The sequence below is a fragment of the Nycticebus coucang genome, chromosome 5 (assembly GCF_027406575.1).
Source record: "Nycticebus coucang isolate mNycCou1 chromosome 5, mNycCou1.pri, whole genome shotgun sequence".
In the NCBI taxonomy this organism is placed as follows: Eukaryota; Metazoa; Chordata; class Mammalia; order Primates; family Lorisidae; genus Nycticebus; species Nycticebus coucang.
The window spans coordinates 45023390-45051310 of NC_069784.1; the positions used below are offsets into that span (position 1 = coordinate 45023390).

At 42.3% G+C, this 27921-nt stretch overlaps 2 protein-coding genes across 11 annotated transcripts in view; both read right to left on the minus strand.

Moving 5' to 3' along the window:
* The window catches only part of DENND2C (DENN domain containing 2C), a 98395-nt gene extending 81887 nt beyond the window's left edge, over positions 1 to 16508 (minus strand). For 4 of the 8 annotated variants that reach the window (XM_053590513.1, XM_053590512.1, XM_053590509.1 and 1 more), the window contains exons 1-3: positions 16248 to 16508; positions 15798 to 16167; positions 6317 to 6389 (exon numbers count right to left, since the gene is read on the minus strand). The gene's annotated coding sequence lies outside the window, so the exon portion shown is untranslated. Of the gene's footprint in view, positions 1 to 6316; positions 6390 to 15797; positions 16168 to 16247 lie in introns of those variants that run through there. The other 4 variants (XM_053590511.1, XM_053590510.1, XM_053590514.1 and 1 more) reach the window with 3 other exon arrangements.
* Positions 16509 to 19336: 2828 nt separating this feature from the next.
* The window catches only part of AMPD1 (adenosine monophosphate deaminase 1), a 35929-nt gene continuing 27344 nt past the window's right edge, over positions 19337 to 27921 (minus strand). For all 3 annotated transcript variants that reach the window (XM_053592567.1, XM_053592568.1, XM_053592566.1), the window contains 9 exons: positions 27547 to 27741; positions 27135 to 27266; positions 26107 to 26270; positions 22791 to 22917; positions 22444 to 22607; positions 21370 to 21490; positions 20136 to 20309; positions 19860 to 19970; positions 19337 to 19518 (listed from right to left, as the gene is read on the minus strand). In XM_053592567.1, the coding sequence (XP_053448542.1) occupies positions 19360 to 19518; positions 19860 to 19970; positions 20136 to 20309; positions 21370 to 21490; positions 22444 to 22607; positions 22791 to 22917; positions 26107 to 26270; positions 27135 to 27266; positions 27547 to 27741 (1347 nt within the window). In that variant the 3' untranslated portion in view covers positions 19337 to 19359. The remainder of the gene's footprint in view (positions 19519 to 19859; positions 19971 to 20135; positions 20310 to 21369; positions 21491 to 22443; positions 22608 to 22790; positions 22918 to 26106; positions 26271 to 27134; positions 27267 to 27546; positions 27742 to 27921) is intronic.

Genomic DNA, 27921 nt, shown 5'->3' on the forward strand with positions numbered 1-27921 from the left:
TTTTTTCGGGTTAGTGACTTAGGGTACAGAGGACAGTGGGCTTGAGCCTGTAACTGCTCGTGGGGCCTCTCCCTGCCTGCTGGTGAAGAGCTGCAAGTGCCTAGTCAACCATGAAAGTGGGGGTCACTGAAGCAAAATGGTTTTTTCTAATGTGCTAGTCCCTGGGAAGACCCAAATGTGAAGGTCAGCTTCTTCACAATAATTTCCGGAAAAAGTTTATTCAAATCTCCCTGATTTGAAATCATCTCAGTAGGGTTGAGCGTGGTGGCTCACGCCTGTAATCCTAGTACTCTGGGAGGCTGAGGCAGGTGGATTGCCTAAACTCATGGATTTGAGACCAGCCTGAGCAACAGCAAGACCCCATCTCTAAAAATATCTGGGCGTTGTGGCAGGTGCCTGTAGCCCCAGCTACTCGGGAGGCTGAGGCAAGAGAATCACTTGAGTTCAAGAGTTTGAGGTTGCTGTGAGCTGTGACGCCACGGTACTCTACCAAGGTGACAAAGTAGAGATTCTGTCTCAAAAAAAGAAAAAAAAGAAAACTAAATCATCTCAGTAGGAGTTTGGATGGAAATTTAACAAAACCTTCTATCATGTGAGGGAACTGATGAGAACATATGTCTATCCTACTGGGGGTACCAAGAAACTTAAGTACACTTCATGTATTTCTAATAAGATGACTTTCCAGAAAGTGAAATGTGTTATGTTCTGGCTTTCAAATGATGAAATATAAATAAGTTTCATAATTTATCTAACTAGTAAAAAAAAGAATGGTAAATACAGCAATATGCTCTTTCTGCTCAGCAGTTCTTTAGTCTTAATACAAAATGATGATAAACAATGTCATGTAATCACTTTTCAGAGTAAGAATAAGCTGCAAGAATTCATTCTCTTCTTGGAATACACATGAAATGCAATTATTGATGTGATGGAGGGGGCAAATGAACCTTTTAGCCAAATGTTTTTCTTTTATGTTTCAAATTCCTCTTCAGGAAAATAATAATTAAAATTTTGGTGACAGAGAAATGAGATGTAACAATCTCTTTAAATATTTTATTCAAACTTTCTTCACAGATAATGCTAACTTTGAGATGTAGTAAAGATCTTTGAATGATACAGTGGTTACATATAGTAGCAAGTGTGTGGCTCAATGCCCATAGCACAGTGGTTTTGGCACCAGCCATATACACTGTATGGTGGGTTCGAACCCAGCCTGGGCCAGCTAAACAACGACAACTGCACAAATACACAAAAAAGCCAGGCATTTGGCGGGCGCCTGTAGTCCCAGCTACTTGGGAGGTTGAGGCAAGAGAATCACTTAAGCCTAAGAGTTTGAGGTTGCTGTGAGCTGTGATGCCACAGCACTCTAATAAGGGTGACATAGTGAGACTCCGTCTCAAAGAAAAAAAAAAAAACAATGACTTTGGAACCCTTTGGTATGTAGCTTCAAAATTAGTTAATCAGATTGCCAAAAACATCAGTTAAATGTGAACATTTTGTTATTCTGAAAATATTGGAAGGTATCTGCCAAATGAGATTCCCTTTCTTTTCTTTTCTTTTTTTTTAAGAGATGGGGTCTTGCTCTATTGCTCAGGCTGCAGGGCAGTGGTACAATCATAGCTCACCTCATAGCTCACCATAACCTCAAACTCTTGGACTTAAGTGATCCTCCCACCTTAGCCCCAGAGAAGCTGGGATTACAGGTGCTTGCCACCATGCCCCTGATACAGACTGCCTTTCAACTAGAAAAATTCTGGGTTCATACAATCTGCTTTGGTTCTTCTCTCTTAATAATTATCAAATTCTGATATGAGACAGTAGTATGTATGATTAACCCTATTTTTAAAACTATTTTATTAAATTATGATAGAAGAAGAACCTTCACACGATAGAAGGTTTTAAACTAATAAAGTAGTTTTAAAAAAGGCTACTTAGCATGCTTACTTTAATACAGTTAACAACTTTCAATGTTTTGCAATATATCCATGAGATTCAGAGGGTTTCTATACATACCAAAGCTTTGTGATATATGAAATAGGAATTTCAAACAGTACTCTGAGCCCTTAGAACATATGGGACAGTAAGAGAACCTCTAATGACTTGCTGGGCACCCACATGCAGCCTTTCCTGTAAGGAGAAAGCTCTTGGAGACAACCTGTTCTGCTGCCCTAGACATTCAGGAAAAAAGCAGAAGGCCCACACCATCAGCTATATTGCTTTGACTTCTGACTATACATCTGCACACATCTCACTCACTCACTCTCTCTCCCTCAACTCCTTCCCTCCCTGTGTTAAGAGGTGCTTGAAGGAGAATTCATTCAAGCATAGGGAGGCTGGGCATAATGGCTCACACCTGTAATCCTACCACTTTGGGAGGCCAGAGGCGGGAGGCTCCTTGAGCGCTGGTGTTTGAGGCTGCCATGAGAGAGCTACGACAACATCCCTGCTCTCTATACCTGGCAACAGAAGGAGACCCTGCCTCAAAAATAAAACAAAACAAAAGAACTGGCGGGGCCAGTGAGGGAAAAGCACTGTTAGCAGCTTCGAACAATGCTTAAAATAAGGGCTTTATGTTTTCTTTTTTTTTTTTTTTTTTATTGTTGGGGATTCATTGAGGGTACAATAAGCCAGGTTACACTGATTGCAATTGTTAGGTAAAGTCCCTCTTGCAATCATGTCTTGCCCCCATAAAGTGTGACACATACCAAGGCCCCACCCACCTCCCTCCTTCCCTCTTTCTGTTTCCCCCCCCATAACCATAATTGTCATTAATTGTCCTCATATCAAAATTGAGTACATAGGATTCATGCTTCTCCATTCTTGTGATGCTTTACTAAGAATAATGTCTTCCACGTCCATCCAGGTTAATACGAAGGATGTAAAGTCTCCACTTTTTTTAATGGCTGAATAGTATTCCATGGTATACATATACCACAGCTTGTTAATCCATTCCTGGGTTGGTGGGCATTTAGGCTGTTTCCACATTTTGGCGATTGTAAATTGAGCTGCAGTGAACAGTCTAGTACAAGTGTCCTTATGATAAAAGGATTTCTTTCCTTCTGGGTAGATGCCCAGTAATGGGATTGCAGGGTCAAATGGGAGGTCTAGCTTGAGTGCTTTGAGGTTTCTCCATACTTCCTTCCAGAAAGGTTGTACTAGTTTGCAGTCCCACCAGCAGTGTAAAAGTGTTCCCTTCTCTCCACATCCACGCCAGCACATGCAGTTTTGAGATTTTGTGATGTGGGCCATTCTCACTGGGGTTAGATGATATCTCAGGGTTGTTTTGATTTGCATTTCTCTAATATATAGAGATGATGAACATTTTTTCATGTGTTTGTTAGCCATTCGTCTGTCGTCTTTAGAGAAAGTTCTATTCATGTCTCTTGCCCATTGATATAAGGGACTGTTGGCTTTTTTCATGTGGATTAATTTGAGTTCTCTATAGATCCTAGTTATCAAGCTTTTGTCTGATTGAAAATATGCAAATATCCTTTCCCATTGTGTAGGTTGTCTCTTTGCTTTGGTTATTGTTTCTTTAGCTATACAGAAGCTTTTCAGTTTAATGAAGTCCCATTTGTTTATTTTTGTTGTTGTTGCAATTGCCATGGCAGTCTTCTTCATGAAGTCTTTCCCCAGGCCAATATCTTCCAGTGTTTTTCCTATGCTTTCTTTGAGGATTTTTATTGTTTCATGCCTTAAGTTTAAGTCCTTTATCCATCTTGAATCAATTTTTGTGAGTGGGGAAAGGTGTGGGTCCAGTTTCAGTCTTTTACATGTAGACATCCAGTTCTCCCAACACCATTTATTGAATAGGGAGTCTTTCCCCCAAGATATGTTCTTGTTTGGTTTATCAAAGATTAGGTGGTTGTAAAATGGTAGTTTCATTTCTTGGTTTTCAATTCGATTCCAAGTGTCTATGTCTCTGTTTTTGTGCCAGTACCATGCTGTCTTGAGCACTATGGCTTTGTAGTACAGACTAAAATCTGGTATGCTGATGCCCCCAGCTTTATTTTTGTTACAGAGAACTGCCTTAGCTATACGGGGTTTTTTCTGGTTCCATACAAAACGCAGAATCATTTTTTCCAAATCTTGAAAGTATGATGTTGGTATTTTGATAGGAATGGCATTGAATAGGTAGATTGCTTTGGGAAGTACAGACATTTTAACAATGTTGATTCTTCCCATCCATGAGCATGGTATGTTCTTCCATTTGTTAATATCCTCTGATATTTCCTTTCTGAGGATTTCATAGTTTTCTTTATAGAGGTCCTTCACCTCCTTTGTTAGGTATATTCCTAGGTATTTCATTTTCTTTGAGACTATGGTGAAGGGAGTTGTGTCCTTAATTAGCTTCTCATCTTGACTGTTATTGGTGTACACAAAGGCTACTGACTTGTGGACATTGATTTTTATATCCTGAAACATTACTGTATTTTTTGATGACTTCTAGGAGTCTTGTGGTTGAGTCTTTGGGGTTCTCTAAGTATAAGATCATGTCATCAGCAAAGAGGGAGAGTTTGACCTCCTCTGCTCCCATTTGGATTCCCTTTATTTCCTTGTCTTGCCTAATTGTATTGGCTAGAACTTCCAGCACTACGTTGAATAGTAAAGGTGACAAAGGACAACCTTGTCTGGTTCCAGTTCTAAGAGGAAAAGCTTTCAGTTTTACTCCATTCAGTAAAATATTGGCTGTGGGTTTGTCATAGATAGCTTCAATCAGTTTTAGAAATGTGCCACCTATGCCTATACTCTTCAGTGTTCTAATTAGAAAAGGATGCTGGATTTTATCAAATGCTTTTTCTGCATCTATTGAGAGGATCATGTGATCTTTATTTTTGCCTCTGTTAATATGGTGGATAACGTTTATGGACTTGCGTATGTTAAACCAGCCTTGCATCCCTGGGCTTTATGTTTTCTAATAATATCTGCTAGTCTATTACTCATAATTACTTACAAACTTTTCCCCAGTTTAACTTATGAGATGAACAATTCATTTTTGTGGGCCAGGACTAGCGGTTCACACCTGTAATCCTAGGACTCTGGGAGGTTGAAGTGGGTGGATTGTCTGAGCTCAGGAGTTCCAGACCAGCCTGAGCAAGAGGGAGATCCCCCTCCCTACCCAAAACAGAAAAATTAGCTGGGCGTTGTGGTAGGCACCTATACTCCCAGCTACTTGAGAGGCTAGGGCAAGAGGATCACTTGAACCCAAGAGTTTAGGGTTGCTGTGAGCTACGATGTCACAGGACTCTACTCAAAGTGACAGAGTGAGACTCTGTCTCAGAAACAAAAAAAAATTCATTTTTGTGGTTAAATTTGAATATAAAAAATCCTCTTTATTATCGTCACTAACTAAAAGCACAGTATTAACTTACATTTGGATTGTAAAATCTGTGCTAGACTGTAACCTTGAAAGCCTTGCTTAAATGTCCCACAAAGGTATAGAGTAGAAATATCAGCAAGAAGTTCACTTTTTATTTTTAATTTTATTTTTTTGTTGTTGGGACAGAGTGTTATTATGTCACCCTCGGTAGAGTGCCATGGCGTCACAGCTCACAGCAACCTCCAACTCTTGAGCCTAAGCAATTCTCTTGCCTGAGCCTCCCAACTAGTTGGGATTATAAGCACGTGCCACAACGCCCACGTATTTTTTTGGTTGTAGTTGTCATTGTTGTTTAGTAGGCCCAGCCTGGGCTCAAATCTGCCACCTTCAGTGTATGTGGCTGGTGCCCTAGCCCATCTGAGCTACAGGAGCCGAGCCAGAAGTTCACTTTTTAATTTTCAGCTGACTTGTCATCAAAAAATCATAAATACAACATCCATGTATTCTAGATGAGTTTTTTTCAAGAGACAAGAGGCCATTACATAACACTGTTGTGCAAATAAGTGAAAAAATAAATCTTCCTCAGGATTGATCCTCAAATAGGGAATTGAGATAATCTTTTTTTCCTTTCTTTGAAAATATTTGAAAGAGCTTATTAAAAAGTTCAGTATGCTATTTTTCCAAGAATATTTTTAATTTTAAAGAGTTTAAATTTTTCTTTTTGTTTTTTTCTTTTACAGATGGGGGTCTGGATGTGTTGTCCACGCTGGTCTTGAACTCCTGGCCTCAGGGATCCTCCCACCTTAGCCTCCTTAGTGTGGGATCACAGGAGTAAGCCACTGTGCCTGTATGATTTTTAATTTTCAACTTACATTTGCAACATTATGAGTATGTGGAGTTTGTCATTTTAGTCAGGTTTTGTCCATTTGATAAAAACCCATTTTAAATAACTGTCACTAAAAGTCTTATACTCGTTTCTCATCACCCCATTTTCCTCACCATTTTTGTACTTCCAGATCCACCCAATAAACATGACTCTGTATTTGTTACTTCATGTTCTTTTCTTCTTATACTAAAACAAATGTTAAAGACAAATTAATCTAGTTTTATTTTTAAATTACATTATCATTAAATGGTTGAAAATAACATAATTCATGAGTGCATTTAAAGTTCAAAAGTAGGACGTTTGGCAGAAGGAGGGAGTGCGTGAGATGGGATCTCACCCAATGTGCACATTATGTGGGTGTATAACACGCCCCCCGGGTGAGGGGCTCTTCTACAAATGGAATTTTACCCTGGAAGTGAGAACAATGTAATGTAAATATTGTACCCTCATATTAATTTGAAAAAAAAAAAAAAAAAGTTAAAAAGTAAAACTTGGTTAAATGACTCACCATTTTACAAACAGCAGTTAAAATTCTCCTACACTTCGTGTGACCTTGAATTATGTTAATATAAATTAACTGTGTAATGATAGCCATCGCATTAAGGTCCTGATCAAACTGACCATTACTCTAATTCACATAATTTTCCTTTTTGCATCACTCCTTACTGTTTAGACAGGGACCAGGGAAAAGAAAATTTTCAGTAAATACTATTGTGCAGCAGGCTGTGCCATTTCCTCACAGCAGGTCCTATTATTACAGCTTTAATAGACTTATTTAATCAGACTGTTAAGAGTACAGATAAATATTTAAATACAAAATTATGCTTTGGACTGCTAAGTAACCAATTCAAACATGACCCACACAGCTGGGGGATTTGTTTTTTGACTCCGATGAGAAATCAGAGAGAGAAAAGCAAAAACATCCCTTTTAAGTAACAGCATAAATAACATACACACACTCACCAATCTGTCCTAAATTTTAACATCCAATGGAAAACATCCACAAATATGTCGCTTCTATGAATTCAAACTTCAAAGGAAAATAATAATTTCCCTCCATGTTATATTTATCGCTGCTATGAAAACCATAAAATTCAGAAATTTAACTTTTAAAAAATAGACTATAAATAATACCCTTTAATATAAATAGATTATTATTGCCCAAACTGAATGCTAAAAACTCTATTTTCAGCCTGCTAACCAGGAATCTAAAATATATAAAAAATGTCTTCGATTTCTTCCTGAAAAACAGGATGAACACCCAGGATAGATAGATATGAAAAAATTAGCCCTTTAAATGTTTTTCTCTTATCTCCCCATCATTTACTCAACACTTCAATCTTACAACCTGCTATAATAACTATGAAGTAAAGATAATTCCATATTTTCTTTATGTTAGGATAAAAATAATTCATTCAAGTCCGAGAAGAGAAAGACAAAAGACTATTTTGTCCAACCCTCTGGGAACCAGTGCAGGACGCTCCTTCAAGTTTTGGTCTTTTATTTCACCCAGTTTCAGTGTCCCCACTTTCACTAAAGCAAAAAGGTCACTGTTTCATTGGTTCAGTAAAAAGCACCGCATAAGGAAAGTTATTTTAAAATTTTGTTTGTTTGTTTTTAGAGATGGGGTCTCAAAAAACAAAACAAAATCCCCACAGAAAACCTGTCACTCAGGCTGGAGTACAGTGGTATGATCATGGTTCACTGCAGCCTTGAATCCTGGGCTCAAGTGATCTTCCCACCTCACTCTCCTGAGTAGCTGGATCTATAGGTACACGCCATCATACTTAGTTAATTTTTCTTATTTTTTTTTTTTGTAGAGGAGGGGGGGTCTGGCTATGTTGTTTAAGCTGATCTCAAATTTCTGGCCTCAAGTCCTCCTCCTGCCTTGGCCTCCTGACATGCTAATATTGTAAGAGTGAGCTGCTAGTCCCAGCCTCAAACATATTTTTGAATCTGACATTGTACAAATTAACCTATTTTTCTGTATCTCAGGTTCCAAACCAATAAAAGGAATATTCTCTACTTACTCTAAATAAGAAATGGAGGATGAATGAAAATATCACATATTTTAAAAAATGTACTAGAATTTAGAAACAGGAAGCGTAACTTTGAAGAATCTTTTTTTTTTTTTTTTTTTTTTGTAGAGACAGAGTCTCACTGTACCGCCCTCGGGTAGAGTGCCGTGGCGTCACACGGCTCACAGCAACCTCTTAACCCTTGGGCTTACGCGATTCTCTTGCCTCAGCCTCCCGAGCAGCTGGGACTACAGGCGCCCGCCACAACGCCCGGCTATTTTTTGGTTGCAGTTTGGCCGGGGCTGGGTTTGAACCCGCCACCCTCGGCATATGGGGCTGGCGCCCCACTCACTGAGCCACAGGCGCCGCCCAGAAGAATCTTTTTTTTTAAAAACTAAACTTACAAATCCAAGTATTTCAAAGACTGAAGGTCTCCAGACTATGGCCCACTGTTTTTGGAAGGCCTCTGAGAGTTAAAGGTGGTTTTTACATTTTCACATGGTTAGGAAAAATATCAAATAAATGTAACATTTTGTGGCGTGAAAATTACATGAAATTCAAATTTCAGTCTCTATGAATACAATTTTACTGGAACACAGCCCATGCTCATTCATTTAAGTATTGTCTATGGCTGCTTGTTTTTGAAATTTGGGTAGTTGTGGCAAAGACCTATGACCTACAAAAGCTAAAATATTTACTATTTATTCTAGCCCTTTACAATATGTTTGCTAAACCTTGTCTTAAAAGATCATATAGTTAAACTTATGATACTATAAATGTGTTTGTTTGTTTGTTTGTTTGTGGAGACAGAGTCTCACTTTATGGCCCTCGGTACAGTGCCATGCATCACACAGCTCATAGCAACCTCCAACTCCTGGGCTTAAGCGATTCTCTTGCCTCAGCCTCCCGAGTAGCTGGGACTACAGGCGCCCGCCACAACGCCCAGCTATTTTTTGGTTGCAGTTCAGCCGGGGCCGGGTTAGAACACGCCACCCTCAGTATATGGGGCCGGCACCTTACTGACTGAGCCACAGGCGCCGCCTCGATACTATAAATGTGGAAAATATTTTTGAGACATCTTTTTTGAAAAATGTTTCAAAACCATAACATAGTCTTTTTAAATTAATTTAATTTAATTTATTTATTTATTTTGAGACAGAGTCACACTTGGTTGCCCTCGATAGAGTGCCGTGGCACAGCTCACAGCAACCTCCAACTCTTAGGCTTAGGTGATTCTCTTGCCTCAGCCTCCTGAGTTGCTGGGACCACAGGAGCCTGCCACAATGCCCGGCTATTTTTTATTGCAGTTTGGCTGGGGCTGGGATTGAACCCACCACCCTTGGTATATGGGGCTAACGCTCTACCCACTGAGCCACAGGCACCGTCCCCATAACATATTTTTTTTTTTGGCTGGGGCTGGGTTTGAACCCACCACCCCCGGCATATGGGACCAGCGCCCTACTCCTTGAGCCACAGGCGCCACCCCCCATAACATATTCTTTTGAATCATGTGAGTGGTGGCAAACATTCATTCTTTAAAGATGAATATGAATTCTGGAAATGACTAAGCCATATGGAGCCAACACTGAGAGTAAGGTTGGTTACCAAGATGAATCAACCAGCAAATATCTATCTTTGACTTCCAAGAGCTAACAAACAAGTGATGGGAGAGGAATATGCTTTTAAAGCTTTGATTCAAGGCAAATTGGCTATGCACACTATGCAAATGAAAGTGCAGAAGAGGAAAAATAACTCTATAATAAAGCTGGAACATCAGATAGTCCATGGCGGTCAATTTGCTATAAAGATTTTTTATAAAGGGGAACTCAAATAATAATTTGGGTGATACAGGCAGTCCCTGATTTAACAATGGCTTGACTTAACAATTTTTCAACTTTATGATGGTTAAGAAAGTGTTATTATGGCCAGGTGTGGTGGCTCACACCTGTAATCCTAGCACTTGGGAGGCTGAGGTGGGTGGATTGCCTGAGCTTGAGGTTTGAAACCAGCCTGAGCAAGAGCGAGAACCCATCTTTGAAACTAGCTGGGCATGGGCAGCACCTGTGGCTCAAGGAGTAGGGTGCTGGCCCCATCTACAGGAGGTGGAGGGTTCAAACCTGGCCCCGGCCAAAAACTACAACAACAACAACAACAAACAAACAAACAAACAAAAATAGCCAGGCATTGTGGTGGGCACCTGTAGTTCCGGCTACTTGGGAGGCTGGGGCAAGAGAATCGATTGAGCCCAGGAGGTTCAGGTTGCTGTGAGCTGTGACACCAGGGCACTCTACTGAGGGAGACAAAGTGAGAATCTGTCTCAAAAAAAAGGAAAAAGAAAAGAGAAAAAAAGAAAGTGGTATTATAAACCCATCATAAGTTGAAAGTACCCTAAAGTGGAAAACTCACTTTCAACTTCAGATTTTTCTTTTCTTTTTTTTTTTTTGAGACAGAGTCTCACTATGTTGCCCTCAGTAGAGTGCCGGGTCATCACAGCTCAGAGCAACCTCCAGCTCCTGGGCTCAAGCTATTCTCTTGCCTCAGCCTCCCAAGTAGCTGGGACTACTGGAGCTTGCCACAACACCAGGTTATTTTTTGTTGTTGTTGCAGTTGTCGTTGTTTTAGCAGGCCCCGGGTTGGGTTCGAACCCGCCTGCCTCAGCGTATGTGGCTGGTGCCCTTACTGCTGAGCTACTGGTGCTGAGCCTCAACTTCAGATTTTTCAACTTATGATGGCTTTATCAAGACAGAACATCATAAATTAAGGAGCATCTGTACACTTCTGAAATAAATGAGAGCTTCCCAAATGAAATTCTAATAGAATATGATTCATTTGGATACAAAAGTTGTTTAACTTTCAATCAAAAATCATTTCATTACTTTAAACAATAATTGGTACAGAAAAATTCTTTCCACTTACAAAAAGCAAATCATTTATCCTCTTCCCTTCCAATTCTTTTTTTTTGTGTGTTTTTCGGCCAGGGCTGGGCTCGAATCCGCCACCTCCAGCATATGGGACTGGCGCCCTACCCCTTTGAGCCACAGGCGCCATCCCCCTTCCAATTCTATATGCTCTCCTTGAGCAATGTCATCTGCCTTCAATTACCACTTACTGGCTACCTCTGAAATCACTAATTTTGGCCTTGCCTATGGACTCTGGATCCTCTCTTTACATCCATTTGAATGTTCCATAGACACTTCAAATTCAACATGTTCAAAATAAAAACAATTACCTTTCCTCCATATTAAAAAATAAAATCAGAGTGGTAGCTTATGCCTATAATCACAGCACTCTGGGAGGCTGAGGCAGGCGGATTGCCTGAGCTCACCAGCCTGAGCAAGAGAGAGACCCCATCTCTAAAAATAGCCAAGCATTGTGGTGGGCACATGTAGTCCCAGCTACTTGGGAGGCTGAGGCAAGAGAATCGCTTAAGTCCAGGAGTTTGAGGTTGCTGTGAGCTATGACTCCACAGTACTTTACTGTGGGCAACAAAGTGAGGCTCTGTCTCAAAAAAAAATAAATAAATAATTTTCACCCCATTTCTATTTTCCCACTCTCCACCCCATTTCTATTTTCCCACTCTAGGCCCTTATCCTCTCTTATCTGGGCTATTTCAATAGCAAGGGCCTCCTAACTTATCTTTTGCCTCTCTCCATCCAATCAGCATCCATACCATGCCATCTCCATGTTATCTTTGCTGGTTACCTGTACCTTCACTGATTCTCCATTGCCTTTAGAATTAAATCCAAAGTCCTTGGCATGAAACATTAGCTCTTCCTCACCTGGCACCTGCATATTTTTTTTTTGTTTCTGAATCACAACTTTTTGCTTTCGTAAGTCTGTATGTTTCTTTATAATACACGTATATCCTGTACTTCAAAGTAAATATTCTGCCAAACTGGACTAATCACTTACTTCATTGTTGCAAATAAGGGGACCTGAAACCTCACACGTATCTGGTAATTATAGTGACCCAAATGAGATCAGCAAACAAAGTCTGCAGTTTTAAAACCTTTTCCAATTTATACCTTTAATGACAACGGACCGACAACACATTCCTCAAACATACCACACACTTTCACACTTATCTGGGTTTTCATTCCTATCTTCTGTTTCTTCCCCACCTGGGTAAACTCCTATTCATCCTTCAGAGTCAAATTCATAAATGGCGTCTGCACTCTAACCCTCTTCTCTACAATATGCAGGATTACATTTCCTACATCAGTGTTCCCATTAAATTTTATCTATACCTGTTAGAGCTCTTATCACACTGAAATTATAGGGACTTATTTTCATTTCCGGTTATAAATTTCTTGAAGACAGGGAAGAATTTTCTTTCCTTGGTAACATTTAACTTATGGTCTGAGAACAGATATTTTTAACTTCTTATTGAAAAGTAAGTGCCTCAATTGTTAAGATAATATCATAATTGTAGCTGTTGAGTGACTGAGAGCTTAGAAACAAAAAGAATCCCACATTATTCACCAGCAAAAAAAAAAAAAAAGGTTCTCACATACAAAGTATAATTAAATTATAGCTTGGACATGCCTTTATATCTTGCAATACCAGTTTCTTTCTCCTTTCCTCTCTTTCTTTCCTGCTTTTTGAATAAGTTCTTTATATAACTATCTTTTAAATACCCTCTAGATTTTTCTTTTTTAAGACAGAGTCTCACTATGTCGCCCTCGGTACAGTGCCATGGCGTCACAGCTTACAGCAACCTCAAACTACTGGGCTCAAGAAGAGATTCTCTTGTTTCGGCCTACTAAGTAGCTGGGACTACAGTCACCTGCCACAACGCCCGGCTATTTTTTGGTTGCAGTTGTCACTGTTGCTTTAGCTGGCCTGAGGCTGGGTTCGAACCGGCCAACCTCAGTGTATGCGGCTGGCGCCCTACCCACTGAGCTATGGGCGCCACCTGGATTTCACTTTTACCTCTCACAAAATTTGAAACTCAGCCTAGTGCAAAGGTGACAGTCAGGGTCTTTGGAGCCTGACTGATTTGAATCCTCCCACTGCTACCTCGGTTGCCTGGTCATGGGCAAGTTACACAACTTTTCTCTGCCTCTCAGTGAGAAGCAAGTGCTGCTTCACAGCACCTTCACAGTGCTGCTGTGAGGATGAAACAAGCTAATATTATACACATAAAGAATTTAGAGCACTGTCTAGCACAGTGCAGGTCCCAGTGAATGCTGGCTGATATTATTGTTACCATAAGCATTAAAAAACAGCTTTTTCAGTACTTGTTTTAGCCCACTTGGTGGGCAATTATCCCCTAGATGGAAGAATTATATACTATTCATGTGTGTATACATGTTAAGTGCTAAAAATGTGCCATGGACTACAACACGTGTTCAACAAATAATGTAAATAAATGTAAGACTTCAGACCTCCAAGTTCAAGAAATTATAAATCATTGCAAAATTTGTATTTTGGAATACCTGTTTAAAATTCATGTTTTAATTTCAAAACATCCATCTTCCACTGAACTGCTGAAACACATTTAAGTAAAACTTGTATAGCAACACAAAAATTATATTTACTAGGAACTTTCCCTTTACTCCTCCATATAATTTGTTCTTGGTATCCAGTGGTTTAAAATTCTTGCCTATAAAACTCACTACGGGGCGGCACCTGTGCTCAGTGGGTAGGGCACCGGCCCCATATACCGAGGATGGCGAGTTCGAACCCAGCCCCAGCCAAAGTGCAACAAAAAAATAGCCAGGCGTTCTGGCAGGTGCCTGTAGTCCCAGCTACTCAGGAGGCTGAGGCAAGAGAATCGCCTAAGCCCAGGAGTTGGAGGTTGCTGTGAGCTGTGATGCCATTGCACTCTACCAAGGGCAATAGAGTGAGATTCTGTCTCTAAAAAAAAAAAAAAAAAAACTAATGAAAGACCAAGAGATGCAATTACTCTACTTCCTGGTTTCTGCCTGGGAAACTTCTTCAGAACACACCTACAAGTATCCCCAGTGAAAACCTGCTGGTTACAAACTGAGATTCCCTTTTTTATCTCCCATCTTCCCCCTAAAATCCTTCACACATGTACCCCTAGTAAAAAACACAAATGTCTATAATAAAGACTGTACAAAAAAATACAGCTTTGGGCGGCGCCTGTGGCTCAGTCGGTGGGGTACCGGCCCCATATACCGAGGGTGGAGGGTTCAAACCCGGCCCGGCCAAACTGCAACCAAAAAATAGCCGGGCGCTGTGGCGGGCGCCTGTAGTCCCAGCTGCTCGGGAGGCTGAGGCAAGAGAATCGCTTAAGCCCAGGAGTTGGAGGTTGCTGTGAGCTGTGTGAGGCCACGGCACTCTACCGAGGGCCATAAAGTGAGACTCTGTCTCTACAAAAAAAAAAAAAATACAGCTTTGATTTGGAAGACTTCAATACATTTCTCAGGTAATTGCAAGATGGTGCCAAATTGAAAAGTAAAGAGATGCAAACAACTCCCCTAGCACCTCAGGCTTGGAATCTCAATTTCCAAAAATGAATGAAAGTTAACTTGAGGCAATATTCCCAGTTTACTAGGTATCTAAAACTACAGCTATTTTCCTAAGGCAAGGAAGGAGATTATTTGATTGCTACGAAGCTTCATGGTAAATAATTCAGCAACAGTGTATAGAAAATACTACCTGCTATTCTAGATAATTTCCTGAATCAGTTAAAAATAGACTACACTTCAAACAATGGTGACTTTGTGGGAAAAGAGCTTAAACTGTTCATTTACACAATAAACAGGGATTTAGCACTTTATCTAAAACATTTTATCCAAAACTAGTTTAGCATAAAGGGTTGTAGAGTGCCTACTATGTGCCACTTAGTAGTTGCTCCACATAATACGCACGCTCCACGTGCGCAGATCACATCTAACATTTGTAGAATACTCTCTCATCTTATTTGGCTCTCAGAATACCTATAGACATGAACCTGCAAGTTTTACTGTTAAGGAAAGGGAGGAGCAAAAAAGTTAATTTGACCGAAGTATCACATCTGCTAGGTGGGTCATGGCTCCAGGCTCAAGCGTTTTGACTCATACGCTAATCATCTGCTTTATAATAGTAGTTACTCAAATGCTCCTTAGGTGTTCCACTGTCAGATTTTACAAATTAATCCTGCTTGACGACTTTCAGTATTGTGCTTGTCAGATTCTGTTAAAAATCAAAATACACAAAGAACTGTTTAAAAGTTCACGGTCTCAATAATTCAGTAAATTCAAGCTCACTGGCTAATCCTGGCGAAAGCCCGAGGGTTTCCTCCGGGCCGTGGGCGCCCCCTCTCCGCCCAAGACGTCGCCACTGGGAACCTCTGAGGTGAGCGACGAAAAGACCCCAGCCCGGCTCCGCAGCGACCCGCGGAGCACCTCCCAGGGCCCGGGGCCCCCGGGCCGCACACGGGGCGTTGCACCGTGTTTGAAGCTGCCGAGACAGGCAGAGCGGGGCGGGCACCTCCGGCAGCCGGGCCCCGCGGCTCCCGGGACGGCGCCGCAGCTCCGCGCCCGACGCCCAGCAGGCGACGCCAACAACCCCGAGCAGCGGCAGACCCTGCGGCCTCAGACCCCGCCCCGGATCGTCCCGCGCCTACCTGCCAACGTCCGGACGCTATCTCCGCGGCTGGGCTGCGAAGTTCTCGTCCTCTCCCCGGAGCTGTGGGTCTCCCGGGGCCCCCTCGGGCCGCCTCGGTCCCGCCCCCGCAGGCCGGCTGAAGGCCCCGCCCAGGTCCGCCCAGGCCGGGTCCTTACTGGCTCCTGTTCCCACCATTCACGCTCGGCCCGCCCTCGGCACCGCCCCGGGCCGTCGCGAGGGGAACCTCGGCACCTCGGGTCTGCGCTCGGGCCAGAACCTTGCCCCGGACCTGGTCGCCGCGACGCGCCGTACTGCTGACGCCTGGAGGCCAAGCTCCGTGGCCTTCTCCGCGCCCACGGTCAGTCAGGCCGCACGGCGACGGACCTGAACTTTACGAGACGGTTGACGCTTCACAACTACCCAGCAAGATGAAGCCTCGTTTAATCAAAGAATCCAAATGGCACCTCACCCAAGGGAGCCGTAGATCCGTCGTCTGCCACAGGGCTCGGAAGACCTGCCCGCTCCTGTGAAGCAGCGGCACCGTTTCACTAGCTGAGCTCAAACAGAACACATTTCTCCGGCAATTGCAATATGGTGCCAACTTGAAAAGTAAAGAGATGCAAATAACTCCCCTAGCACCTCAGGCTTGGTATCTCAGAGCAAGGGTGCCTGGATACTCCCAGTGCCTGAGGTCGGCCCCACGCCCTGCTGAGACACACAGGCATGAGCCTTCCGCCTGCAACACTCTGCTGCCTGAGTGTGTGCGTGGCGCTGTGCCTGCTACAAGAAGTAGCACAGTTTCACTAGGGCTGGGAGATGAGCATGAGTTGAGCCTGTTTGCCAAGCACTGACTAGCCACCCCACCCCACCCCACCACCCCGCCCCATTCTACCCACCCCCACCCCCACCCCACCCGGGCTTCTTGGCTCTGGTGACCAAACTCTTCCCACATTTGTTCACATAGAGGTACCAAAATAGAAGACCTCCAGAAGGAGAGGTGTTTGGTTACACATCACAGATGACTGTCACAGGCCAACTTAACCAAAACAATACAGGCAGCATATCCCAAATGGTTGTGAAACCATGACTTGTAGACAACAAAACAGGAATTACATTCTATGATGGAGGAAAAAAATGAAAGACAAGACTTAAAAAAGAAATCATGTCCCAATGAAGAAGTAAGTGTGAATATTGTTTGTAGTAAATTTTGAACACTAATCTTCATGGGTTCCCCCAACAAAAATACAACAAATCCTTTTCTAATGTATTTAGAAATTTATTTTTTTAATTTTGCATTCAAATAAAATAAGGCAGATTAAATTCTGGGAACCAAATATGAAACCAAATCTGTCATGGGCTGTAAATAGATGTCCTAAAGAGATTCATATGTATGTATTCTACTGCCTTCTCATGGGTAAGATGGAGGCATACATAATGTATGTCCTTTTAAGTCTGAGAATAGCATGTTTACTTTAATAATATGTATTATATCAATGACAGGTAGGCCAAGGTAAAATAAAATCAGGTCCTCTAGGACTTACAAATACTCAGCAAGAAAAACTTCAACTTCAGAAACCAGGAAGGGAATTCTTACACCTGGGCTAGTACAAACAAGCCATGAGAGTTACGCCTATGCTTATGGCTACCCATACAGAATGTGGAAACATGCCTGAATTTGCTTTTAATTTTTTCCTTTTGAAACGTCATTACTTTCTGAGATGTTTCACAAACTTATATTTTTTACATATGTAGCCACATACTCTGTAATTTCATGGCGTGAACAACTCAAGGGTCAGAATAAAATCTTATTCTTTATTATCTTTGGTGTTTAGAATAAGTACCTGATACTAGGTGTTTGATCAGTAATTGTTTGAGTTAAATGAAGTATCAACTCAGCCACTAGATGGCAACATAGTTGTTGTATGTGTAGAAGTGTAACTAATTGGAATTCCACCTGATTTTAAGCCATTATTTTTTAAAAGTTCCACCTATAGTCCCACCGATTACACACCTACAGTGCGTCTTACAAGGGTACATGTGAAATTTACTAAATGTAGAATATAAATGTCTTAACGCAATAACTAAGAAAATGCCATGAAGGCTATGTTAACCAATTTGATGAAAATATTTCAAAATGTAGATAAAACCAGCACCCCATGATTGCATTAATGTACACAGCTATGATTTAATAAAAAAAATTTCCATGTATATTTTACTTGAGTAAGCAAAATCATTAAACTGTACCACTACAGCTCACCATAACCTCATTGTTAATTACATCCTTAAAGCTAAGAATCTTTTGTAAGATAAATTATCCCTGAATATAGGCTGGGCGCCTGTGGCTCAAGCTGCTAAGGCGCCAGCCACATACACCTTGAGCTGGCGGGTTCAAATCCAGCCCCGGCCCACCAAACAATAATGACAACTGCAACCAAAAAATGGCCAAACGCTGTGGTGGGCACCTGTAGTCCCAGCTGCTTGGGAGGCTGAGGCAAGAGAACCGCTTAAGCCCAGGTGTTGGTGATTGCTGTGAACTGTGATGCCATGGCACTCTACCCAGGGTGACAGCTTGAGGCTCAGTCTCCAAAAAAAAAAAAATTATCCCTGAATATAATAACTCACAAGTACTGATTTTCTATATTGAGGTACACCTGCTTTGATTTTGTCTAAGAAAGCCACTATTCACTTGTACCTTGTCAGAATATTTTTACTTATTTTTTTTTTAATTTAAAAGTTAATTATTATTTTTTAAGAGACAGGGTTCTCTGTTGCCCAGGCTGGAGTGTGGTGGCATGACCATACCTCACTGTATCCTGGAAGGCTTACCCGATCCTCCCATCTCAGCCTCCAGAGTAGCTAGGATTACAGGAGGAAGCTGCAGCACCCATCTTAAGGGACTTTTAAATGGTTCTAAGCGCCTTAAGAAAATTTTGTTTTATAAACCAACAGTCTGTACTTGACCAGCAACAAGTCATTTGCTTATATTTTGCCCAACTTCAATAACTTTTTTGCTTGAAAGTCAAGAAGACTCTGCAGTCAGACAAATCTAGGTCCTCACTGGTACCCTTCACCAGGTATATTCTTGTGCAGGTTATTAACTTTACTAACTCCTTTTTACTAATTGTCCCCCAAATGGAGATAATAATATCTACTTTATAAAGGTTGTGAAAAGGAGTAAATGAAATACGGTCAGTGGGACATCTAATACAATCCTTAGTTTATAATAGGAACTCAGTAACTAGAAACCATTGTTCAAACTCCACAATGAAAATTCATCCATAGGGCGGCGCCTGTGGCTCAGTGAGTAGGGTGCCAGCCCCAGATGCCGAGGGTGGCAGGTTCGGACCCAGCCCCGGCCAAACTGCAACAGAAAAATAGCCGGGCGTTGTGGCGGGCGCCTGTAGTCCCAGCTGCTCGGGAGGCTGAGGCAAGAGAATCGCGTAAGCCCAAGAGTTAGAGGTGCTGTGAGCCATGTGACGCCACGGCACTCTACTCGAGGGCGGTACAGTGAAACTCTGTCTCTACAAAAAAAAAAAAAAAGAAAGAAAATTGCATCCATATTATTATTTTATTTATTTATTTTATTCTATTGATTTAAGGCCCTCAGCAATTAAATTGAGTTCATAACACCAAGTTTCATAGCGATAGGCCATGCGAATTTGGGCTACATTTGTCCTCCGGATATCATTTCCAGCAGGGCCTTCCTCAAGGTAATTTTCACCCAGAAACTTTACTTTCTCCTATAAGACAAAAGGAAGCAGAATGATTGTTGTTGCTTTTTACCCTGGTTATAGACAATAATTGCATATTCCATAAAAACTTTTTCCTTAGCACTGCAAAAGAAAAAAAAATTCAAAACACTTATCTAGTGCTTCATTGTTTACAGTCTGTTGAGAAATCAAGTGTATTTTATTTCCCTTACCCAAAAGGTATCGCCAGAGAGAGAGAATAATCTTATCTATTTCCTGTCTAAGTAACTGCATATGATTTGTGATACAACTCTTCCATATATGTTTCCCCAACTAATTTTTCAGTATTCAAGTTACTAGGCACTATATTCCAAAGGTCAACACACGTCTACCTCATGAGAAATTCCACACTGCAAAATGCTGTTCCTTGCCACTTCACACATATCACAGGTGCTCAACTTGAAGACCTGGGCAGCAATGGCATATTCTTCCATCAGAGGCTCCTGCAATTATTTGTTTAAAAGAGGCAAAAAAAAAAAAAAAAAAAGGACATGTTAATAAAAGAAACAATGTGTTACTTCACCAAAAGAAAACACAAGGCCTGTGTTTGACTTTTAAATTCTGGGTAGTAACAACAGTCCAGCAAAATGCATTTGGATTACCAGTACCTTGGTGAAGTGGAATTGCATGGGGTCATCTGTAGACAGTGAGATCATTAGTCCTTTCTGGAGGAAATCTAGAAAAGGATTTTTGGCATACTCTAGAAAGAGGCTGTTGTTACTTAACGGTGACATGGCAATAGGAATCTGGGCTAAGAAAAACAAATATTGTAACACAGGAGTCTGAAAAAGAAAAATGAAAAAAAAACATAAGTATGTTGAGAAATGGATACAAACTAGAAACATTAAAATCTCATGGCCCACAGGCGGTGCCTGTGCCTCAAGGAGTAGCGCACTGGTCCCATATGCTGGAGGTGGCGGGTTCAAACCCAGCCCCTGCCAAAAACCACACAAAAAAAAATCTCATGGCCTACCTCAAGCTTTCAACAAGATTATCACCTGCTTTTTAAATAGTCTAATAAAGAAGAATGGTAAATTTTCAATGGAAGTCTGTAAATACTATTTAGGATAACTACATTTAAGATCATCAATTTTCTTTTCTTTCTTTCTTTTTTTTTGAGACAGAGTTTCACTTTGTCGCCCTTGGTAGAGTGCCGTGGTATCATAGCTCATAGCAACCTCAAACTCTTGGGCTCAAGAGATTCTCTTGCCTTAGCCTTCTGAGTAGCTGGGACTACAGGTGCCCATCACAACACCCAGCTATTTTTAGAGATGGGGTCTTGCTCTGTCTCAGACTGATCTCGAACCTGTGAGCTCAGGTAATCCACCCAGAGTGCTGCGATTACCAGTGTGAGCCACCATGCCCAGCCCCTAAGATCATCAATTTTTGGAAACGTTGACTCAAACGAAATTGACCTTTAATTGCCTAACTTAGATGTCTGTCTCAGGCAATAAAACTTCACTTTGAACCATTCCTTTTTCATCCTGCAAGAAAGTTCTGACTCTCACAAGAGGCATTTTAAAGCATGCTCTAACAAGACATCTGACGAAAACTAGCTTAAGGTAAGCCAAGCCATCTCTGAATTATTCCTTGTCAGAATTCAAAACTGAAACCTAGGAGCTCTGCATTAATTCATCTCTGCCAGCAACTAACTAGGTAATCTTGAGAAAATCCTTTACTTCTCTCTGTAAAATGGACTGCACTAAATAATCTTAAAAATCTTTTGTGCTCTACTTGAATTTGATCCAAGTGTTGATAATGACTTATGATAGGATGCTAAGGGGAAAAAGAATTCATCTAGCTCCAATATAAAATTTAATAAGAAGAGTGCCTCCAACTTACATTTTTTAAATTCAGGCCGTGAGAGATATTATCTGCTATCATGAAGGCTGTCATGAGATGAGTGAGGGCTCCAGCTTCCCCACAGTGAGGTCGGAACAGAAACGTATTCATGCCTCGTTCCCTAGGGAAATGGAACTGCTTATAGGAATTGCAGTTTCTGGGCACAGATTGATTTACAAGAAAATTCAGTAGAAAAATTAACAGTCCAGAAGGGAATAAGCCCTCCAAAGGATGCAGCAAAACTGACAATCCCAAATCATAATTTTAATTCTTCCTAAATATAACCTTTAAAAAAAGAGGCAGCAGAGGATATGAAGCTAAAGAGGCAAATCAGTGAAGAACTGACTTGAAGAGCAATACAATCAGTCTCAACAGGAATTTACCAATATCATCATCTCATTCTTTCTTTCTTTCTTTTATTGGAGGCAGAGTCTCACTCTGTCACCCTGGGTAGAATATCATGGCATCATAGCTCACAGCAACTTCAAACTCTTGAGTTCAATCAATCCTCTTGCCTCAGCCTCCAGAGTAGCTGGGACTATAGGCGTAAGCCACAATGCCCTGCTAGTTTTTCTGTTTTTAATAGAAAGGGGTCTTGCTCTTGTTCAGGTTCGTCTTGAATTCCTGAGCTCAGGCAATCCACCCACCTTGGACTCCCAGAGTGCTAGGATCACGGGCATGAGCCACTGCACCCGGCTTCATTATTTCTTCTATTCATACTTTAAAGGGGAAATTTTTCCAGAAAACCCGGTGTAACCCTCTTGTATTTCTTCTTTACACAAATATAGCGAGAAGAGTAAAATGTATAGAGTTTTATAATTTGCATCATGGCTAGTGTAAATTCCTAACCTCAAAAAAAAAAAGAACTCTGAAATTCACTGAAGGCACCAAATTGTCAATTCCTACCCTAAATAAATAAACTGAAGGAAAAGTTAAGAGATATTTCTGACTTTGGCCCATTGGCAGCATCCCAGTAATGCACAGAGGCCCCTGACTGCACTGAGTGCCCATGTGTGGGGAGAGAGCCGTCACCAACGGAGCCTCTGCTGCTAGTGCTAGTCCTTTTCTACTTACTTCCTCAGGTTGTTGAGCACCATGATATTTGCATACATGTAGTAGGCATAGTAAGTGTAAGACGGATTATTTTCCATTATCCACTCCTGAGGTTTGGGGCTCTTGGAAGAGAACATGTGGCCACTGTGTTTGGACTCATCGTCCACACTGTCAAAGCCGGTGATCTGTCGGGAAGAGTGAACCATGGGGCGGGTTCAGTCCAGCTGCAGGGTCCCAGTCCTCAGGTAAGCTTTCAGGTCCAAAGCCAAGGACCAAATGTAAGGAGATGAGCACCATGAGTTAGTTATGGCCGGGTAGGAAAGCTGGTTCCTGAGCAGAAGCATTAGGGCCTACAAGGTCATGCTTACATGCTTGAGGAAGACACTGAGGTCGGGGTGAGCCTGGGGGTTGACGGTGGCCTCAAACACTGGCATGAAAACATTCTCTAGCATCTTTCCGAAGTGTGGAAGGAAATTCTTGGATCGGAACACATCACTAAAGGCAAGAGTGAAGAGAATTAAGAAAGAAAGGAAGATTTTTAAAACTGTTATCCTCAGTATGAGGGAATCAGAGTGTCCATTCCAGGTCCACTCTTACACACTCTTCTTGATTACCCATAATGAGAGATTCACTTGGGGTTGGACGTAAGAGTTATGCATTTATTGGTGGACAACAAGCCCTACCTCTTCTACAAACCTCTGTGGTAAGAAAATTAAACCTTCACAGACAAGTTCAGATAGAGCAGCGGTTCTCAACCTGTGGGTCTCAACCCCTTTGAGGGTCAAACAACCCTTTCACAGGGGTCACCTGAGACCATCCTGCATATCAGATATTTACATTACGATTCATAACAGTAGCAAAATTACAGTTATGAAGTAGCAATGAAAATAATTTTATGGTTGGGGGTCACAACAACATGAGGAACTGTATTAAAAGGTCGCAGCTTTAGGAAGGTTGAGAACCACTGAAATAGAGAATGAAGAATATAGTGATTATGCTATAAAAGGTTTAAAGATTAATATATGTGGGTGGTGTACAAGATAGTGAGCATGAAATGGTTTCAAGAATACCTCTGATTAGCTGGGCACAGGGGGATCAGGCCTGTATTCCTAGCACTCTGGGAGGCCAAAGTGAGTGGATTGCCTGAGCACAGGAGTTCAAGATGACCCTGAGCAAGAGCGAGATCCTGTCTCTAAAAAATAGGCGGGGGTGGGGGTGGGGTGGCGCCTGTGGCTCAAAGGAGTAGGGCGCTGACCCCATATGCCGGAGGTGGCGGGTTCAAACCCAGCCCTTGCCTAAAACTGCAAAAAAAAAAAAAAAAAAAAAGAATAAATAAAATAATAAGATAAAAAATAGTTGGGTATGGGCCGGCGCAGTGGCTCAGGTTACCTGTAATCCTCTGGAAGGTTGAGGTGGGTAGATTGCTTGAGGTCAGGAGTCCAATACCACCCTCAGCAAGAGCAAGACCTGCCTCTAAAAAATGGTCTAGGGTTATGGTGGACACCTGTAGCCCCAATGATTTGGGAGGCTGAGCCAAGAGGATCACTTGAGCTCAAGAGTTTGAGGTTACTATGAGGTGTGATGCTATGACATTCTACCCAGGGCTACAGAGTGAGACTCTGTCTGAACAACAACAAAGAATACTTCTGATATTCTTTTTTTTTTTTTTGAGACAGAGTCTCAAGCTGTCACCCTGGATAGAGTGCCATTGTGTCCCAACTCACAGCAACCTCAAACTGTTGGACTTAAGCAATTCTCTTGCCTCAGCCTCCCAAGTAGCTGGGATTACAGGTGCCTACCACAACACCCAGCTATTTTTTTTTTTTTTTGTAGAGGCAGAGTCTCACTTTATGGCCCTTGGTAGAGTGCCGTGGCCTCACACAGCTCACAGCAACCTCCAACTCCTGGGCTTAAGCGATTCTCTTGCCTCAGCCTCCCGAGTAGCTGGGACTACAGGCGCCCGCCACAACGCCCGGCTATTTTTTGGTTGCAGTTTGGCTGGGGCCGGGTTTGAACCCGCCACCCTCGGTATATGGGGCTGCCGCCCTACCGACTGAGCCACAGGCGCTGCCCACACCCAGCTATTTTTTGGTTGTAATTGTCATTGTTGTTTGGCAGGCCTAGGCTGGATTCGAACCCACCAGCTCTGGTGTATATGGCTAGCGTCCTAGCTGCTTGAGCTACCGGCACTGATCCACCTTTGATATTCTGTAGCTGGGGCAATTTAACAAACTCTTATATAGCACTTAATATATGCCAGCTACTCTTATAAGTGGCCAGAAATAGTAGCTGTCTTAATCTTTATTACAACTCATCAAGTTAGCTGGCTTTTTAACCCTGTTTTAGAGCTGATGAAACGAAGATAAAGAGAGATGATGTATTTTGCCCCCGGTCACACAGCAACTAGTAGTAGAGACAGGATTCAAGCACTGCCAGTCTGGGTCTGGGGTTTATTCTCCCAACGGCCACACTTTACTGCCTCTTTGCCCTGATGGCATTAGACAGGAAATATTATTCCTGTTAGAAACTTACTTTTTTAGCTATGGAAACAGTATAAAACTCTTGCATTGCCACAAGGCACACAGAACACAGATGCAAGTGGCAGGGAATATCTACATGTATAAACACCTAGGTTAGATAAGGGGTCACTGATACTGAACAAATCAACAGAGAAGCCTCCAGGAAGGCAATGAGTGATGGCAGCTGGTATGAAAGGGACAAGACTTCTTCAGCAATACCACTGACAAATACTCATTGATTATGGGCCAGGCGCGGTGGCTCATGCCTGTAATCTCAGCACTCTGGGAGGCCGAGGTGGGTGGATCACCTGAGCTCAGGAGTTCAAGACCAGCCTGAGCAAGAGAGAGATCCCATTTCTACTAAAAATGGAAAAACTAGCTGGGCGTTTTGGCAAGTGCCGGTAGTCCCAGCTACTCTGGAGGCTGAGGCAAGAGGATCCCTTGAGACCAAGAATTAGAGGTTGTTGCTGTGAAGGCTAGGTTAACCAGTTTGATGAAAATATTTCAAATTGTGTACAAAACCAGCTCATTGTACCCCACAATTGCATAAATATACACAGCTATGATTTAATAAAAAAAAAAACTACTGAATGCAAAAAAAAAATAAAAAGAATTAGAGGTTGCTGTGAGCTATGATGCCACAGAGTGGCACAGAGGCACTCTACCCAGGGCGACTGAGTGAGACTGTCATTGGTTACGGACAACTTGAGCACTTACAGGTGTGATAGTCAGCAGACAGTAGCAAAGGTTCTGCTATGACACCAGAGAGCTACATCCCAGTATAGCAGAGCACAGGAACGAAAGAATGGCACTGAGAATACCAGGAGAGGGAAAAGCTTTGCTAAAATGTGTGCAGTTCTTACTCTACCCTAGCTTTAATCATTCTCAATAACTACTTGTGATCTTCATAAAGCCCTGGGTTTTAAAAACCAAAAATGCCTTCTCTGGTTATAAAACTGAACTGAAATGATGTTGCTAACTCCCATGTGTAGTCAAGAGTGCCACACTCAGGAGGCAAAACCAAGCACGCAGGACCTGGTGCCAAGTGCTGCTTCACCAAAGTTGATTTCTGGCCAGGTGAGCTGCACGTTCCTCGTTCACGCAGGAGACGTGAGGCGGGTGAGACAAATGCAGGCTGTGGGGTTTCCAATAGGCTGGTACGTACTAGATTCTGGGGACCTGGATCATCCACGTCATGTTGGGGCAGTGGATGCGGTTGGTGACGAACCAGGAGGAGAGTTTGCTCCACTCATCAGGACTGCGGCCATAGATGGACAGGCGGGGCTCGGCGTGCTGGTACTTGGCCTCCACCAGGTCTGTACCTACCTCCTGCAAAGCCAAGAGCAGAGTCTAGGCCAGGAATTCCCACAAGTCCCTCAGGGGTTGAAACCCAAGGGACCGGAGATAGGTACTGAGAAGACCTGAGGAATACGAAAGGAAGCAGAGGAGAGCTGAGAGTTGAGAATCTGGTGGAGATAAAAGATTGAACATAATGGAGACTAGAAAGTGCAAAAGTCAGAAGGAGGGTGATGAGGATGAGGCTATCCAAGGCGCCTGGAAAAGAAATTCAGCTTTTCACGTTCTGTCTACCTCCTCAAACACAAATCTCCCGAGTTCACCTGCTATTCCTGCTTCCTAATGCTCAAGCACCATAAAGATGAGAGTGGATTCCTATCCTAACCCTGCCTGAACTTAAAATCCCCAAAGCCTGAAAGAGCCCAGTCCTTATTCAGTTCCAAAACCACAACTCTAATTTCTCTACTGTAGGAATACACATCTTTTTTTTTTTTTTTTTTTTTTTTTAGAGACAGAGTCTCACTTTATGGCCCTCGGTAGAGTGCCGTGGCCTCACACAGCTCACAGCAACCTCCAACTCCTGGGCTTAAGCGATTCTCTTGCCTCAGCCTCCCGAGTAGCTGGGACCACAGGCGGGAATACACATCTTTAAAAATCACTACAGTAGATATTTCAGAACAAATTCCTATATTCATTTGCATAGTGTTTGACCCCAGGGATAGTTTCCTTCCTTCCTTCCTCCCTCCCTCCTCCTCCCTGCTTCCTTTTTCTTTTTTCCCTTCTTTTCTTCATCCCCTTCCACCATTCCCTTTTTTCCTTCCTTCCCTCTGCCATTCTCTTCCCCCTTCTCCTCAAGAACCATGCCAGGCACCACAGGTCTGATCCATTCGTCCTCACCTTGATGATAGTGGCAAAATATTCCCCATTAATGTGATTGTCTGTCTTCAAGTACAGGTCCCGTAGTTCACTCGCTCCTACAGGATTGTATTTATCATTGAATTTATCAAAACGCTGGAAGGTCTGGCGTCCCTGAATCAAGAAGAAGGAACAGAAATGTAACATTACCCGAGCTGCCTGGACACAGAGAGCCAGGAAACAAACAGCCGAGTGCAACAGGGGCCTGATAACAGAGGAAGGGGTGGGCTCCAAGAATGGAATCCAGGACAACCAGCAGTGAGTGCCCCTCAGGGTGTCTGTGGGGTTTTCAGACGGCATGGTAAGCCAAAAACGTGAAGAGACTCTGAGAAGGGAGAAAGACATGTGGGATTCCGAGCATTAGAGTAAAACTGACATTGTCTTTGCAACTTACAGCATGAACATCCAGAGAGTCAACAGTCAGGTCATAGGGATGCATTTTTAATTTAGCAAAAAGCTCCTTCAGGGTCAGATTCTTCTCTTTGGTGCTGTAGACCACTCTGTCAGCATCAACTTGGTAAGATTTCTTAATAAAACGCAGTAGGTGTTTCTGGTTCATGCAAGCAGCTGCATGGATATGGGTGTCCACCTGTTGTACATTCAGAAAAATGAAAACCATCCATCAGCCTTAATTATGCTACTCCGTTAGAGGCAAAGGTGCTTGCAAATCCCACTGTGTTTGGACAAAGAACGAAGTCATGTGGATGTGCGCTGACAGCTTGTGGAACGGCCCAGCCATAAAGACCCATTAGGATTTTGATGTTGCCCA